Genomic DNA, 18043 nt, shown 5'->3' with positions numbered 1-18043 from the left:
CACGGGGCTGCCGTCTGCACGCACTTGTCTTTGTCTGTCCCGTGGCTCTCCCTCCCCTCAGGAAAGCAGCCGGGCCGGATTCGCATTGCATCTCTTTACTGTGGATGTCCCTGCACCTTCACAGCCACTGGGTGGAGCACACACTTTAACCCCCGTGTGCTAAGGGGAAGGGTGGGGACAGGCAGGGCCATCAAACTAGCTATGTACACGGAGTATCAGGGAGAAAGCCACCCAGGCACGCACATGTCGGCACCGTGGGAGCTGGGGTGGAGCTCAGGTGGAGGGTGTGGGTGTGAGGTGGGCAGGTGGGTGTGTGCATGTTAGGACGTGCGGGGAAGGGCTTGGGAGGCGGCAGAAACACTGCTGGGCCCCCCGCGGGGCTTCAGGCAGCCGGCTGGGCATGCGCCTCAGGGTCCTCCCAGGTTCCTCCACTTTAGGGGTGAGGTCCTGGCAAGAACTCCCTCCCTCCTAACCTTGACCTGAAGCTCAGAGTGGAGGGTGCGGCTGCCAGACCAGGTCCCCACCCAGGGGCCCAAGGTGCAACCCCTTTCCCCACCCACCACCCAGATCTGGGGGGTCCTTTCCTACTGCTGACACGGACCAGGGCGGGGTGCCTGGGAAGACTAAGGGGAAAAGGCAAGCAGGGGCATCTGTTTGGAAGGCCAGGCTGTGGAGGGTGGTGAGGGGGGCCCTGGCAGAAAAATGGCAGCTCTGGTATCAGGACTGCCATGGGGACACCCCAGCAGGTGGAGACACCCCCAATCCTCAGGGATCTCCCACAGAGACTGGACACTGGGGAGACCACCTACGAATCTCCAGACAGACAGATTGGCACTTAGGGGTCACCACAGACTGGTCACCACAGTGACTTCCATAGAGACAGGAGCTGGTCATTGGGGAGTCTCCCCACCTGGGGGCAGGGGACGGGGAGGGCCGCCGTGGTGGCCGGTCCCAGAGGCAGCAAGCAGTCCATCCTCTCAGGTGCAGAGGTGCCCTGGCCCCTAAGTGACACGGTACGTGGACGTGTTCTTGGGCTCCGTGCTGGGGACACACCAGTCGCCGGCCTCCTGGATGGTCTGGTAGTGGCGCCAGGCTGACTTGTTGTAGACGGGCAGGCGCTCCACCGAGTCCGTGGACAGGGCCTGGGGAGCATCAGGCTCAGCCTCGCCCACTGCCCAGCAGACACCCTGACCCCAGAGTGGGCTGTGCTGGCCACTGACTGGGGCCCTTATATCAGCCCCGCCAAGTGCCAGACACTCTGAGACAACCAAGCCTGGCCCAGGGAGACCCTCACAGGGTCTGTCCCTGTGTCTTGCTCCTGCCCATTCAAGGAGGGGGCTCAGAGGGCCTGGGAGGGAGGCTGGGCAGAGTGTTCTTAAAGACGGTCAGCAGCTCTGGGCCTCCATGTCCTCCTGAGCTGAATGACAAATTCTCTATGGTCCCCCGCCTTCCGTCTGGGTCTGACAAGTCAAGCGTCCCCAGAGCAGGGGTCTCAGCCACGGACCATGGAATCCCTGAAACTGCCTGCCACATTGTGAGCGTCTGGGGCTTGGGGACCTGTAGCTTTGCTCTGATTCTGTCTGGAATTGGGGAAGGATTGGAGGGATGGGAAAGGAATCCAACAGCAGGCGGATCCTGCCAGACCCCGCCCACCAGCAGGGCTCCGCAGGCAGGGACCCTCACCTTCAGATAGATGACGGCGTCCGTCCCAAAGCCCTCCATGGAGAAGAGCTGCAGGTCCCCCTGGAAGTACTTGGCATAGAGGCGGGAAATGGGGAGCCCGTACCCGAAGCCAGCCTGCAAGGGGACAGGAAGGGAGTGTGATGAGGAGGCTGGTGCTGCAGCGACAGACATACAGAATGAGGGGTGCTGAGCTGGGGTCATGCAAGGGGTCCCCAGAATTCAGATGGGAGGAGACACAAGAAACAGGAGGTTCTGGGGCAACGTGGGAGCTATGGGGTGACGAAGGTCAGTCTGGGGGAGAGAGGAAAGCTGAGGAGGCATGTGGGTGTGGGGGGGGCGTTAGCAGGGCAAGGAGAGGAGCTGGGTCCTGGCTGCCTGGGGATCTGGACAGGTCATGGGGCTCCTCTGAGTCTCAGTTTCCCAAACCCAGCTCTGCCTACTCTCCTGGGAAGGGGCAGGGAGGTGCTGAGTTGAACAAATGGTTAGTAACATTGTGGGGAGATAAGGGGACAGACAGACACCCACAGATAGGTAGGGAGGGGCAGGCTGGGCAGAGACAGGGAGGCCCAGCCTCAGGAGAGGTGACGGACATCACACACAGCCGTATGAGAATGGGGAGGCCCTGAGAGAGAAGGAAGCGGGAGAGAGGGAGGGGTGACCATTTGAGAAGAGATGAAGAGACAGACAGGATCCTTTAGGAGGCAGGAGGGGAGCCGGAACGAAGCCTTCTCACCAATGGGGTGCCCCCCGTGCCAGGCTGGGGGGTGGGTGCTGTGGAGTACATGTAGCTGAAGAGTTGTTCAATCTTCCTCAAGGGGACACCCCCACCTCGGTCACTCATCTAGGGGAGATGAGACATGTCGGGGGCTCTCCAGCCTGTTTTCCACACATCCCCACCCCTGACCCCCTCGATCTTCTGGGTTTCCTTACCCTCAGGCTCTTCCCAAGCCCACCTCCTGGCAGGAGGAGAGTGCCTCCCCACCTCCCCCCAAAATCAAGGGTTAACATACTTTGATGGACAGATCTTCCTCTCCCAAGGCCACCAAGACCTTGACAGGAGGGAGAACGAGGCTGGATTCATGGCTTTCCACAGTCGCTCGCATGGCATTCTGTGGAGGGAAAGAGGTAAGGATGAGTGAGAGAAGCCGAGCCCTAGCCGCCTCCAACCCCACCAAGTACCATCCCCCGGGCTCCTCACCTTGAAGAGTTCAAAGAGCATGTGGTAGAGATGGGAGGGGACATAAACCATGTGAATTGGCTGTTTGGAGTTGGATGCTGCGGGGAAGTCAAGACCAATGAGTAGGAAATTCATTCACCCAGCATCTAGCACCCAGCACTCAACCACCATCCATTAACTATCCATCTGCTGCTCAATTCACCGAGCATTCACTCATCCATCTATCCATTCAGTGTCCATTCAACCATCTATCCATACAGTATCCATCCATTACACAATATCCACCCATTCGTCCGTCCGTCCGTCCGTCCATCCATCCATCTATCCATCCATCCTGTCTATTCAATATCCACTAATTCCTCGATCTACCCATCCACTGTCCAGCCATCCAACGGTCCTCCAGTCTATGCATCTGTTAAAACATCTATCCTTTCCATCTATCTATTCATTCATAGAGTATATCTCCATCCTTCCATTCATCCACTGTTTAGGTATCTATCCATCTATTCATCATTTAAGCATCAAATAGGATCTGTCTATCCTGTATCCAGCTTCCTAGCATTCACCTGGACACCAGAAGCCCTGCTTTCACCCTGGGGGGAGAGGGCAGGGTACTGCCCAGGTGATGCTGACATCAGTCCCGTTTCCCAAGAATCACTCTAGCCTGGAGTTTCTTGGTGTTAGGGACTAAGTGTTTCCCCCTTAGTGTCTGGCGCAGAGATTTGTGGGTAGCAGGAGCTCCATAAATGTGCAATGGGCCAATGAATGAAAGACTCTCAGGCCCTGTGCTGGGCAGTGGGGACATAAAGAAAAATAAAATCCAGCCCTACCCTCTTAGAAATGCAAGTCTAGACAGAGAAACACACAACTGACGTTCACATCCGGTGTTGTACCCAGAGCTGTAAGCCAAGCCCGGGGCTGGACCCTGGGGATACCAAAGTGAAGTGGCCTGCCTCTGCCCTTAGGTCGTGGTCCCCAAGTAATTCTCACAGTGCAATGCAGAGGTACACCAGGGACAGGCTGGTGCCTGACTGTCTTCTCTGGGAGGTCTGGGAAGGCTTTTCAGAGGAGCTGGACTTGAACTTGGCCTTAGCGAACATTAGGATATGGGCAGGGTGACTTTGAGGTACAGGACATGAAACACCTCAGATTTCTGGCACACAGGCAGGGCAGGGCTGAGGGGCAGTTGGGGGAGGGGTAGAGGTAGCTTCCAGGTCCCTGATCCTCCTCTCCCCTGTACTCCGTGGCTCTCAATAAGCCTGGACACCACTATCTCCAAGATACTTATCAAATCCACCCCCTACTTCTCACCTCTGATGCCTTTCCCTCCCCTCGCCTGGATTCCTGCAGTGACCTCTTAGCTGCTCTTCCCTGTCCTCTCTGCCTCCTCCAACCTCCAAGTATCTTAGCATGTAAGTTGTCAGATCCTGTCATCACTGATGCTGCAAACCCTCCAGTGGCTCCTGCTGCCCTCAAATCCCAGCTCCTGTCCATGGCCCACGGCCCTGCACGCCCCAGCCTCTCCCTCCAGCCCATCAGACTGCGATCTCCGAGCCCCACCATACTGCTCCTTCTGGCCCTTGACTACCCTGTCCCAAGTAGGACCCTGTCACTGTCCTCTGGAGCCATTCTTCCCTTCCTCATTCACTAATAGATACCCCTCCCCCAGTGTTTTAACCGGTTCATGGCTATCCAGCTAGAGACGAAATTCTCTGTCTCCCTTGCGGCTGGGTAGCCAGGTGACTTAGGGAAGTGATGTGTTTGGGCCGTGCCTCCCCCGTCCCCTTCTCCAGGCTGGAGAGAGGGAAACCTCTCCCGTAATTAAGCCCGTTATTTGGATTCTGGGAAGGCAGCCAGACTAACTAATAGCCCATCTAATCCACCATTCTGCCCCATCACTGTCACGTGATCCCATTGTGTTTCCTGCCTGTCCCTTCGCATGATATGAAAGTATCTTGTATACTGTTTGCTCATTGGACAAAGGCTTCATTCCTCAACCTCCCTGCACCAAGAATGGCAGCTCCATGAGAACTGGGACCTGGCCTGTTACGTTTACTGCTGGATAAACACAGGTTTACATTGTTCGTAGGGAAAAAGACATGGAGTTATGATTATGTCACTAGCTTTACTGACTCAAATTAACGTCACAATGCAACTGTAAACCTCTGTATTTACCAAATAAATAATACTACTAAAAAAAAAATAGCTCTGCTTCTCCCCTCTCCAGATTACAGTTCATTCCCTAACTCCCACGTCCCCAGCCCTTGGACACACACACACACACACACATACACACAAACACACACACATGCGCGCGCACGCAGCCTTGCTCACTCACCGTTGATCTCCTGGATCTCCAGATCAGGTGATGCCATGTAATACTTGTCACACAGGAGCTTGGCCATGTCATAGGCATCTGACAGAAGAGAGAGGTCATCCAGAGAATTGGGCGGTGGGGGGGGGGGGGGTCCTCATCCAGCAGGCAGTCCTCTTGGCACCAACACTGGGCATCCCCAACATTAAACCCATGGGGATGTGGCCCCCACCCACTGGGGAACGGGTCACCTTCTGGCCAGGGAAGCTTGGCAGGGTCACTGGGCTCCTCTGTGGACCGGGCGCAGTGGGGAAGGCTCACCTTTCACCACCTCAGAGATGCAGCAGTTGGGGTCGATGCTGCCGATGTGTTTGGGGTGGGCTGGGTTGGTGCTGCCGTCAAAGATCAGGGCTGCAGGGGAAGAGGGTGCTGCTGTTGGGGCGGCGGAGCCCGGCAGGCTCTCCCTCTTCCCCGGGGTTCTCCACTCTCTACCTCTATCCCTAATGCCTCTGACCCTAAAGCTTTCCCCCTCCTCCCCCTCCTGCCCTCTCTCCTCTGGCCCTGACCCCTCCAGTGAGTTTTATGAATAACACACTGGACACTTTTTAAAGGGGTGACCTGATTCCGTAAACAGTTAAAACGATGGGCCGAGGCTGGTTTGGCTCAGTGGATAGAGCGTCGGCCTTCGAACTGAAGGGTCCCAGGTTCGATTCCGGTCAAGGGCATGTACCTTGGTGGCGGGCACATCCCCAGTAGGGGGTGTGCAGGAGGCAGCTGATTGATGTTTCTCTCTCATCGATGTTTCTAGCTCTCTATCCCTCTCCCTTCCTCTCTGTAAAAAATCAATAAAGTATATTTAAAAAAAAAAATAAATAAATAAAACGATGGATCTCACGCTGCCATGGCCCGCCCCCCGCCCCCCACCCCTGACTCACTGTGCTGGTTGATGAGCATGCGGATGGAGATTCGGCTGAGGTAGAAGCGGTCCAGGAAGTACTGGATGTTCTGGTTGGACACGGGGTCGTCGCCATAGGCGTCCTTGTACTCGAGCACGCCCTGCGCCATGGTGGGCACCACGTCGTTGTGGCGGTTCCGGATGGTGACCAGGGCCTCGGTGAACCTGTGGGCAAGGGCAGAGGTGGGCCCCCACCCGGGCCCAGCCTAGGGACACCCTCAGCCTCTCCTCTGCTTCTGGCCTCCTCGCCAGTCACCTACTCAACCCTTCTCAACCCAAAGATCACACAGCATTCACCCCATTCCTCCCGAAGCCCTCACTGACATTCCCACTGCCTGCCTGACAGCCTGGGAGCTCCCCAGGGGCAGGGCCTGGATCCCCCATCAGACTCAGGGCACCCCGAGGACAGGAGCTGTCTCCCCTGTCAGACTGGATATCCTGAGGGCAGGGGTCATTTCTTCCATCCTGCCCGCACTTCTGCCCCTGGGACTATGACCGTAGATGCCACTCGCCTACACCTACCCTCCTGCCCCCAACAGGGCCCTCACTCACTGGCTCAGGGTGCGTTGGTCTTCTGGGTCCTTGTCCAGGAACACCATGATGTCCAGGAGGCTCTGGACATACCTGTGGGCAGGGGAACAGGGGGAGACATCGCCTCAGCTCTGGGCGGGCCCCCTTCCCTCCCCACGCAGCTGCCCTCACCCTGGCTTTGTCCCTCCCGTGGGCACCGCATGGAGCTGCGCTGGCGGACAAGCTGCATCACAAACCCACTCCCTCCATGTGCACGAGTCTCCCTGACAACACAGTCAGTTATGCAAGAAAACCTCCAACGTGTTGGTCCCCCTTCGAGCACCTTTGCTTTGGGGTCCTAGAACAGGAGTCTTGAAGGGCCTTGCAGACCATCCATCCAGAGGGTCTCAAGGATTAGGAGACCGAGGCCCAGGCGGGGCACGGGACACAAGGGCTGGCAGTGAGAGAAGGCTGGGCAAGTCACCCTACCTCCCTGAGCCCCGTCATGGACACAGATCTTACTGTCTGCCCACAGGGTGTTGCAGCCATGGGCTCCCCCAGAGAGGGGGCTCCGTGAGGAGGAGGACAGACCATACCCCCGACTCCGGGCTTGGCGGGCTCGGGCTGGGCACCAGGAACCGTGCAACCTGCCAGGGAACTGGATTAAATGGGAGCTGGGAAGAACGGGGGGTGGGGTGGGCAGGCCCAACTCTGACAAGCCTGGGAGCTCACGCCCCTCCGAAGGGCCCAGCAGGAATGGTGCCTCCATCTGTGGCCTGGTCAGGAGGCCAGTGTCCCGAGGCTCTAGAAAGAGCTGGAAACCAAAGGAAGCGCTGGGAAGCCCTAACTCAGGGACAGCAGGAGGCCAGCTTCTGCAAGGGAGGCAGGCCTACCCATGGCAACAGGTGGTACCAATCTGGAGCCACTGTTCCTGCTCCCCTGAGCCAGGACACCCACAGTTTCCCTGCTAACATGCCCCTCTTGCAGCTTGTTCTACTGGGGAGGCCAGAGAGCTGAGCCTCTCTCTGACAGAAACGCTTCCAGCCAATAGGAAGAAGGACTACCCATAGCCCCAAGCAGGGAGGACCCCCGGGGCCTACCAGCCTCTCAGAAAAGGCTCCTCCCTCCCTTGCTTAAGACAGGAGAGAAGCCCTGGCCGGCTTGGCTCAGTGGATAGAGCATCAGCCTGCAGACTGAAGGGTCCCGGGTTCAATTCCGGCAAGGGCACATGCCTGGGTTGCTGGCTCAATCCCCAGTAGAGGGCGTGCAAGAGGCAGCCAATCAATAACTCTCATCATTGATGTTTCTATCTCTCTCTCCCTCTCCCTTCCTCTCTGAAATCAATGAAAATATATGTGTGTTTAAAAAAAAAAAAAAAAAAGGAGAGAAGGAGAGAGAGCTGGTTTTGGAGCTGGCTCTGCAGGGTCCCAGTCCTGGCCTGTCCACCGTGGGCTGTGTGGCCTGGGTATGTCACGGAGCCTCGCTGGGCTTGGGTTTCCTCATCAGAAGAGGGGGTTTTATACTCACTGCTAGTACAGCAAAGGGATTAAATGTGATAATTAGCTCAGTGCCCAGTACATAGCGAGCGCTCTCTGCATGTCTGCTCTCGCTACGACTGGTGGGTCAAACCCTGTCAGCCGCTGAGTGCATCCTCTGAGTCCCCAGGAGGCACCCTCCTCCTGGGCACAGGCTCTGAACCACACCGTGCTTTCACCCATCATGCTCTGGGCAGCCAGCGCTGTCAGGAACCGGGCTGTCCCAGCCTGGTGCGCCCCGTGCTCCACAGGTGGCAGCACAGAGAGCAGAAGACAGGGGGGTGGGGTGGGGCCCAGAGAGAAGAGACAGGCTTCCCCTCAGCACCCCGCCCCATCCTGCAGCCCCAGCAGGCAGAGTGGCACTCCTGAGGCCTCACCCCGTCTCCCCGGAGAATACCAACAGCCGACGCTCACCTGTGCTCAGTCTACTCGGGGCCACTCACCTCCAAGTAACCTTGGTGAGCATACCGTACAGTACGCCCTCACTTAACGCTGTCATACATTCTGTCACTCTAAGCAAAGCAGGTATAGCGAAACCAGTTTTACCAGAGGCTAAGTGATAGAAACAAGAGTTAAATTCCTACAGCATCTCATCGATGTCAGGACCAAATGACGTAGAATGACGCCATGGTTTCCGAGGACCTGCAGTATGCACCCCCTTTTTGCAGACAAGGAACCAGCTCAGAGGGGGCAGGTGATAGGCCCCGGCCACACAGGAAGCAGCTGCGCTGGACTTCAAACCCAGGTCTGTCTGATGTCAAGTCTACACCACACGGCCAACTGCTCCCCTGGCGCACTGGTCCTAACAGTGATGCCGATGTCGGGGGTCATGGCAGGCGGCACGTCCCGGGCACCGGCCTTGTGCCAGGGCTCTGCTCCATGCTTCCCTGCTTCCCCCTGCAACCTCCACCATCGCCCCAGAAGGTAGTTGCTACTGCTGGCTACCGCCCCATTTTATAGATGAGGAAGTTAGCCTGCGAAGTGAGGTTTCTCTCTCGCAGGCCTGTGTGACTCCAATTTTGTTCCCTAATCATGCCCAGCATCAAGCTTTGTGTTCACACTATGCTTGGACGGAGAGGGGGTTGGGGAGAGGACCTACAAGTGTGCAATGCTGGGGACAGGGAGAGAGAGGAAGGGGAACGGGCCAGCTGGAGAGCAGGGGCCCTGGAAACCCTTCCCAAGACCCAGAGGGCAGGCAGAGAGGGAGGGGTGGGAGCTAGGAGGCCCTGGCCAGCTTGGTGGTACTTGGCCAGGAACAGGGAGGTCAGAGTCCCAGTGCCCAGGGGTAGGGTAAGTGCTCTAGTTGCAAGCACTGCCCCTCGTGGCTGCCTACTGAACCGTAGAGGGCAGAAAGGGGCCTGGCCACATGGGCAATGAAGTATACAAAGGGCACCAGAATAGACTGGCAGCGGGCAGTGCCGGATTGGGGCGAGCTGCCAGCCCCAGGCCTCAGTCTCCTGGACCGTGAAGCAGGGTCCAGACTCCTTGCCTGCCTCCCTCCCGGGGCCACTCCTGCGGGGGAGTAGTTCTGGGTGTACTCTTGGACGGGAGAGCAGAGGATGAGAAGGATTTTCCCAGGGGACCCCAGTCTTGGCCTGAAGCCCTGCAGGGGCCTGGCACACACCAGGGTAAGGGCCAGATCTTGGTCCTCAGGACAAGACACTGGGGCTGGAGCCACGCTGGCTCCTGGGCTGCACAGCCCTCTGAGCGCCTGAGAAAGAACGGGGCTTGGACCTGGGAGACCTGAAAGCAGTGGTGCGATGACAGGTGCGTCCCTTCCGGTTACACCCTCGGCAGGCAGCGGGGGCCCAGCATATGCCTAGGGAAGGCCGGGCCTGCCAACCTCAGCAGTAAACAAGGCCGCCAAGACTCCCTTAGTGAGATCTGGAGCTCCCCACTCCTACACACACACACACACACACACACACACACACACGCTCATGCGCGCCCAAACCCTGCCTTTTGAGGCTTTCTATCCAGTTCAGCCTGGATGAGGAGGAAGAAGGGGTGGAATGCCAGAGAAGAGGAGGAGGGAGTGTGGGCATGTATGTGTGTGCAGAAATGTTGGAATGAGTGTGCATTGGGGGAGAGGTGCACAGAGCCTTGTATGGAAGCAGGCGGGAGCTGCTGCGTGTGGGAGTATGTGTAAGTCTGTGTGCCCGTGGGTGTGTGCGAGTGTGTGTGTGTATTGTGCATTAGTGTCCATGCCTCTGGGGACAAGGGTGTGGACAGGCAGTGGGCATTGGGGAAGGGTGAGGGGGCAGATGTGTCATGCACCTGGAAGTCACTCTGTGGAAGGGTGGGGGGTGGGGACCCTGACCAGGCAGACTTGGGTCCTCTGGCTAACTGTGCCTTAAAGAGGCCACGAGCCATTCAGGTCCCCATCTGTAAAATGGGGCTCACAGCAGTGGCATGAGAGGAGATGATGCAGGTCGCTAGTTTCCACTCTGATTATGTAAGGAGTGGCTGAGGGAGCCAATGGGAGGGCTTGGCTAAAGCCCCAGCCCCGTGCCTGGCAGAGCAGGCTGTGGATGCTGGGAGCCTGTGCTGATGGTGGCTATTCTCTTTAAGGGCCAGGACGTGTTCCTGCGGTGGTGGTGGTGGTGGGGGGTCCTCCACGGGTGGGGTTTGGCATCCATACACCTTGCTGACCTGCAAGGGAGGTTCCTAAGAAGGTGCTGACCTGTGATATGGCCTCCCACCCCTCTCCCTGCAGACTCTCATTAGTGACTCACTGTCGTTGGATTCTACTCTACTACTCTCCTGTACCCTCCATTTTCTGGAAGCGCGTCCCCACCGAATCTGCACCCTCCCTCAGGCTGTCTTTCTCTTCTACACTGAGTGGCCAGATTATTATGATCCCTGAACGCATAATAATATGGCCACTCAGTGTATGTGTGTATGTATGTTAGAGGCCCAGTGCATGAATTCATGCATAGGTGCGGTTCGGCAAGCCTGGCCAGGGGGAGGGGACATGGGCGGTTGGCCGGCCTCCCTGCTGGTCGAACTCCTGGTCGAGGGGACAATTTTCATATTAGCCTTTTATTACATAGGATATACACTGAGTGGCCAGATTATTATGCGTTCAGAGATCATCATCATCTGGCCACTCAGTGTAGAGGAGTCAAGGTTGCCCTTTCTATGCTCTGGGGACACTAGCCATCAAGCAAGATTCTGTGACGTGAATCCTCCTTTCCCACCGACTGTGATGTGGAATCTGACCCCAGGCCACCGCCCAGAACACAGCCCTCCTCCTTTCCCTTCAAGAATGCAGCCTCCAGCGCACCCAGCCTGGGTGCGAATCCCAGCACTCCCACTGACTGCGTGACCCCGGTCAAGGTTCCTAATGTCTCTGAACCTCGCTTACTCATCGGTAAAATGGGAACAGCAGCAAGGCCTGCTTCCTAAGGCTGTTGTGAAGGTTCAATAGTTAATACGGGGACACACTTCGAGCAGTTTCTGATGCACGGCAGGCCGCCCAGGTATGTCTCCTATGTCATCGTCATCATCATCATCATCACTACATTGTCTCAGAGGACTTCGGCCGTGATCTTTGACTGGAGATGCTGCGGCTCAGAAGCCAGGGGCATCACTTGTGTTTACAGACACACCCGCCCCCCCCCCGACTTTCACGTCTAGCAGTGGCACTTGGCCCTTAGAAACAGCCTGGATCCCCATTTTACAGATGAGGAAACCAAGGCTCAGAGAGGCCACGTGGTTTATACCAAGGATTAAGGTTCCAGCAAGCAGCAAAGCCAAGCCTCAGAGTTAAGCATGCAGATGCCACACCATGGCTTTCCACCACCTTCCAGTCACGTCCAAACAGGGTCCCCTGTACCAAGTTTGTCCAGTTGAAATAATTTATCAGGTTCATTTAGAACCGGGAATTCTCCTCCTGCTCTCAGTGGTTCCTGCCTAGTGCCTCTCCCAGCCGAGTAAAACTCCGTTAGCTACTGCCTCATATTGACTATTCACCACCACCACCATCACCACCACTACTAGTACTTGTACAGGACTTTTCCATTTTCCAAAGGGGAGGTTTTGTTCCTTATTCATCAGACTTTGAAGCTAGTGGCCTTCTCGCTATACTCCCTGGTAGGTCATACCCCTCCTCGCATGCAATCTCTGCCCACCTCTACCGCCCCCATCACCCAAGCTGGCAGGGGGTTCTCCTGGAGGAGGACTGCACCCTCTCAAGGCAGCCACCTCATCCCTGTCCTCACGGGACAGTCCGTCCTTCCTTCCCTCAGACCTCACTCTCTCTTGCTGCAGCTGATGCCCATTCTGGCAACACCCTCCGCAGGCTGACTCTCCAGGGTGCCAGGCACTCCAGCAATGCCTTCGCCGGCTCTCCTCGGAGCCGAGTCATCACTGGGACCTGTTCTCTCTTGTCTAACTTCACTCCCTCCTGCTGTCGGTGGACGTTACTGACAGAAGAATAAGTCAGGCCAAGTTCCCACATGTGTAACTGATTTTCAGGAAGGGACTTTGTGGGGCCCTGGGGACGTCATGGGCAGTTCAGCAGCTCCCTGTCCCACCCTCCCCGCAATCCCCGGCTCTCCCAGGAACACAGTATCCAGGGAGGGGCCTGAGAAGCCACATCCTGGAGTCGGGGATCAGCTGAGAGGCAGCCAAGTCAATCAGCTAGACCCGTGGTCGGCAAACTGCGGCTCGCGAGCCACATGCGGCTCTTTGGCCCCTTGAGTGTGGCTCTTCCACAAAATACCACGGCCTGGGCGAGTCTATTTTGAAGAAGTGGCGTTAGAAGAAGTTTAAGTTTAAAAAATTTGGCTCTCAAAAGAAATTTCAATCGTTTGTACTGTTGATATTTGGCTCTGTTGACTAATGAGTTTGCCGACCACTGAGCTAGACAGCCAGAGACGGGGTAGAGAACAGATGGCACCTTCTGTCTCCCCACTATGACCTCCACGCTGCCCCACGGTGGGAAATGCGCGTTAGCTCTGAGGTCTTGGACCTGGGAGGGACAGGGCTCAGCAAGGGGTAACCTGGTTGGGCTACAGGAAAATCATCTCTGTGCCCCCATCCCACCCTCACAGCTTTCACTAACAGCACCATATCCACAAAGTAAGTTCTCGGATGCCCCTGCTGGGCACGTTCCTGCCTCCGTACCTTTGCACTAGCAGCTCCTTTGGCCTGGAATACCCTTCCCTTCTTTCTAGATCTAGCTCATCGAGGCCCACTGACACATCGCCTCCTCTACGCACTGCATATCCACTTCAACTTCCCCACAACTTTCTGGTCCAACTAACATTCACTCTGCACAGGCCGGGTGCCTGGCTTTGTGCACAAAACACGTTCCTTCCGTACTGTATCTCATTTAATTGGAGTGAGTCACGCATATGCGGATCCGGCACAGAAAAAAGGCTGGACGGGCGCCAACAGAACCTCACAGAGCCGAGCCGGGGCACTCAGTGTTTAGTTACGGGGTGGAGGGCAGTGCTTGGCATTCTCTTCTACCTCCTTTTTGTGGTGTTTTCCAAATGCCAAAGTAAACATGTTACACTTCCTCAAGGAGGGTAGAAAGCCCCAACCAGTGTTCCTTTTAAATAATATTTGTATTCTCACTTTAAATAAAACGAACTCTTCAGCAGCTCACTGTTCCTACCACTATCTATGCAGTGCTTAATTCTTCTTTTATTCTCCCCCCTCCCCCATACCAAGGTCATGGGCTCCCCTAGTTTGACCTTGGGCTCCAAGCTGGTGTGTTGCTCCTGAATCCAAAAGGAAACCACTGCCTGACCACACCCCCGGCAGCCAGACCCAGCAAGATTTCCGCACCGAAGACCAACCATGATCAGCCCCTCATAGGCCCAGAAAGAGAGTCAACGTAGTTCTTCTCCACGTGACTGGCATGGGCTAATAGCGTCCAGTTACTTAATCCTGGACAGAGCTCTCGAGTGAATGTCACCGAGAAGGTTCCTCTGGTGCTGCTGCTTTGTGCAATAAACTTTTGACCTTTGCCCTCAGAAGCTCTCTGGGTGTGGGTCCTGTGCCTATGCGAGTGTTTTCCAACATCCAAACCAGTGTGACTTGTAGCTCGGACGACAGGACTTGAAGACTTGCTTCTTCCTGTTTCTGTCTCCCACAGTGTTGCCTCCGGTAACTATCACCGGCAGGAGCGGGGTTTTCGGGGCCAGGGCTGGGGGCGAAGGCTGACATTAGCCTGACGGGGTTATGGCAGTGAAAAGGGTCTCCTAGGTGGACCTGGGCTTTCCAGAGGAAGGAGAGTGGTTAGATACGAAGCTAGGAGCCTGACCTCGGTCCCTGCTCTGGCCTGGCATTTGGCTTGACTTTGAGTAACTCCCCAGGCTCCTGGAGCCCTGTGCCTCCCCGCTGTCCCTGCCTCCGTCAAGGCTGCTGGGAGCATGGAGATGCCACCTCTGAGCCCAGGGCATCTGGCCATGGCGGGAGGTGTGGGGACCTGGCCGGGGGTCTCACCAGCTCTGTACCAGCTGCACCGAGGGTGTGCCCAGCACCCGGTCAGGAAGCAGGTTGATCTCTTTCATGATGTTGGCCAGGCGCACAGGCAGCTCCTGCCGGAGGAAGGTGAAGGAGGTTTTCTCGCAGGCATTACTGGACCCTGGAGGGAGGGAGAAGGAGGTGAGCGCACAGAGATGCAAACCATCGGAGCCACAGGACAGACCTCTCAAGGGTCAGGCTGATTCAATCCGTCATTTCCTGAGGATTCAGAGAAGTGATGGGGGCACAGAGCAGGCAGCTCTCCCAATGCCCGGCAGTGTTCTGACCTCCCCACCACCCCATCTAACCCGTTGGGGAGCAGCATCCTCTCCTCACCCCCAGCTGAACCCTGCTTTCCTTCAACAGCAGCGGGCAGGTCCACTCCCAGGCCCACTTGGAGCTAGCTGCCTCTGGCCTAACTTATCTCACTGCTTCTCTTTCTTTCCCTCCTACCAGACACTCTCTTCGGGGTAACTGATCCAGGTGGGCACGGCAGCCTGGAAAACCCATCCCTTCCCAGGGCTGGGCCCTGGCGGAGGGGTTATTCCGGGACCACCACAGCTACAGGCCCCCCAGCATCATCTCTGGCCCAACCCATCATCACCCAACTGGTCTTGATGACCACCGTAGGGCTGCCCCTGCGTTAATGCCACCACCTGTGAGGCAGCTAGGGCCAAAGGATGGTAACCCAAATAACCTGGTCCTCGGCTTGGCTTCAAAGTGAAAAGATGGTGAAGGACTGAATGAGGCCACAGGCTACAGTCAAGAGACCTAGGTTCTAGTCCAGGTTTTGCTCCCAAATCTGTCACTCAGGACATGTCCCTATCCTTCTAAAGGCCTCAGTCCCCCCCCCCCCGACTGTACTACAAGTGGACCAAACGCTACTGTGAGCCCCTCCCAGCTGTGACATTTGTATAACTGGGGTCCATCCAGCCTGGACTGAACTTCTGCTGGGGGTTTCGAGGGGGCACAGGAGGCTTTCCTACATGGGGGCAGCTCAAACGGGGCACAGGGCAGGTGGCCAAGTCCAGGGAAACAGGTGCTCGGTGTCCCGGCTGCCCCCTCCCTGCCCGCTCCCACCAATGACGCAGCTGTAACCTGAGCCAGGCACTGTCTCCTCAACTCCTGAGAGTCCTGGGCACCCCTCCTCATCCCCAGGTGGCATCATGGAAACAGCGTACAGTCAGACAGGGCCCACACAGGGACTCTCAGTCACCAGCTGGCACAGCCTTGCTCCTGCTCCAGAGCCACCCCCAGAACCCTGACGGTGGGTGCTCCTAGCCTAGGAACCCAGGGGCAGCCACGGGTGGGCACAAGCTGCCTGACTCCATCTCGTGGTGCCCTGGGCCCCTGCCCAGCTGGGGACAGGCAGTCAGGCCTAAGGGGATTTGATCTTCAAGTGTCCTTGCCCACAGTGACAGCTGGGGGGCCGGCTCCGTCAGTGAGTGGCGGTATCCTGGTCTGGGCCTCTCCTGTGGGCACCTTCTGAAAGAGCCCCTTCCCCACTGACCCCCCGGTGCCCAGCCCAGGTCTCTCCTTCCAGATGGCTGCACCTCCCAGTGCTGCCTGGTACTCCCACCAGCAGCCCCCCTATTTCCTCTCTGCCTCCCACTCTTAGCGTCAACTGGACCTTTTATATAAGCCTGGATACTCCCTACCTCCTTCCTGTCCTGATATCACCAATTCACGCCCCTTCTTTTCCAAGACCCCTCACAAAGCCCAGTAAGATACCCCGGACCCCTCCCCCCTATTCAATGCCCCTTACTTCCCATTCATAGTCGAGTCCAGAGACCCTTCAGCCCAGGTACCCACAGCCCTTTCAGGCCGGATGGTCCCTGCCTCCCCGTTAACCCTTTCCTGCCTGCTGCCCTGCAAGCAACCCTTGCCTGTCACTCAGGGCCTCTCTCTTCCGCGTGCACCCTTCTTGGCCAGGACCCCTCCATCCGCTCCACCCAGGCTGCCGGCCCCCGGCCCGCTCCGTACCGAAGTCCAGAAACTGCTTCATGGACAGCGGGGACGGGGAGAACTTGCTGAAGTGCTCGATGTACTTGGGCGCCCCGGCCAGGGACGCGTTCTTCAGCAGCGCGCGGAGCCAGCGCATGGTGGCGGGACGGCGGCTCGGCTTCGGGCTCGGGTGGCCGCGCGGCGGGCTCTCGCGCTCGGTTCGGCCCGGTTCGGCCCAGCCCGGCCTAGCGGTTCCACCGCCACCTCCTCCCCTGGCCCTGGCCGTCCTCCAAAACCCGGCCAATCGGCTAGAGGCGGCTCCCCGTCGCCGCCAATGGCCGCTCACAAACAACTCCGGGACAGCCAATCGCCTCCCGCTCCGGCACGTGGCTTCCCTCCCGGGCCCGCCCCCTTCCCCGGATTGGCTGGGAACGGCCTGTTGTTTTCTTCAGGCCAAGCGGAGAGCCCGCCCCCCTCGGCGCCCTCCACCGGGTCCCCAGCCGGGGCCAGCCCGGTTAACCCCTCCGTCCCAGAGGCCCCTGATTCCTCCTCCTTTTCCCCTTCTTCCTTTCCCGCTCCCGCCGCGTGTCTCCCATCCTGCCTTCTCCGATTCTGTCCGGGTAGCTTTCAATGAACCCCCGTGCTCCCAGAGGTCCTGCGTCACCTGCCCTGATCCCCACCTGCTCGCCCTCCGTGGGTCCCCAGTCCGGGTGACAGTGACTGTGGATGTTGACAAACCTCGGGGTGAGGATGCCAGCCCACGGAATCTTAGAGTCGCACAGCCCACCCACTCCACAAGGACCCAGCCACAAACGGAGGAGGAGGAGGCAGCCCCTAACATCAGTGCTACGAGTGCAGTTTTCAAAAAACACCTTTTATTATTCTCCAGCTCATTGGACCTGAGAAGGCAACTTTCTCCGCCCTGGGCTTCTCGGAAGAAACGTCCAAGAAGGTGATTTGTGCTGGGGGGGGGGGGGCCAGGGAGCCCCCTTGCTCCAGCAACCCCAGCTCTCTGGTAGGAACGTAGCGCGCCCTCTTGCGGTTGGACGTGGTATGTCCTATCCACCGACTCGCCTTGTTGATGGTTTTGCCTTTTCACTGTTCAGTCCTGGGCCTACACTTGCCAAGTGCTTAATATGTGCTAGGCTTTGTGCTGGGAACGAACAGTAAACACAGACAGGATTAAGACACATCATTTCTCAGTTTGGGAGCTAGCTGCATGAGTAAATAACTAAATGAATAGACGTAACAGAATGTGATCATAGCCAACACAGAGCTATGGACACGGCTTCACGTGGAAGGGACTCTTAGCTGATGGATAATAACCTGTGCCGGGCACTGTTTGTATGCATTTTATCATTTAATTTAATTCTTTAGACCAGCTCTATGATGCTATGAATAGCTCCATTTTATAGATGAGGAAACTGAGGCTCATTCAACAACAA

General features: G+C 57.2%; 1 protein-coding gene across 1 annotated transcript; it reads right to left on the bottom strand.

Annotated features, from left to right (window-relative positions):
* Positions 1 to 115: 115 nt before the first annotated feature.
* Positions 116 to 16877, bottom strand: PDK2 (pyruvate dehydrogenase kinase 2). Its single transcript, XM_079798477.1, has 11 exons — positions 16638 to 16877; positions 14634 to 14775; positions 6682 to 6753; positions 6110 to 6294; positions 5496 to 5585; positions 5199 to 5276; positions 2882 to 2958; positions 2694 to 2792; positions 2417 to 2524; positions 1684 to 1797; positions 116 to 1142 (listed from the first exon to the last, which is right to left on the bottom strand). The coding sequence occupies exons 1-11, from the start codon at positions 16753 to 16755 to the stop codon at positions 1002 to 1004; spliced, it is 1224 nt and encodes a 407-aa protein (XP_079654603.1). The 5' UTR covers positions 16756 to 16877; the 3' UTR covers positions 116 to 1001.
* Positions 16878 to 18043: the final 1166 nt, after the last annotated feature.

Source organism: Cnephaeus nilssonii (assembly GCF_951640355.1).
Source record: "Cnephaeus nilssonii genome assembly, chromosome: 19".
Taxonomy (NCBI): Eukaryota; Metazoa; Chordata; class Mammalia; order Chiroptera; family Vespertilionidae; genus Cnephaeus; species Cnephaeus nilssonii.
This window is presented reverse-complemented; position numbering and strand designations above follow the sequence as displayed.

Excerpts from the sequence above, each read along its gene's own strand:
- PDK2 (XM_079798477.1), bottom strand. The coding sequence starts at position 16,755 with ATGCGCTGGCTCCGCGCGCTGCTGAAGAACGCGTCCCTGGCCGGGGCG. Across the intron at positions 1,798-2,416 it reads GCACGGGGGGCACCCCATTG|GCTGGCTTCGGGTACGGGCT; the intron begins GTGAGAAGGCTT and ends GTCCCCTTGCAG. Across the intron at positions 1,143-1,683 it reads ACGCCGTCATCTATCTGAAG|GCCCTGTCCACGGACTCGGT; the intron begins GTGAGGGTCCCT and ends GATGCTCCCCAG.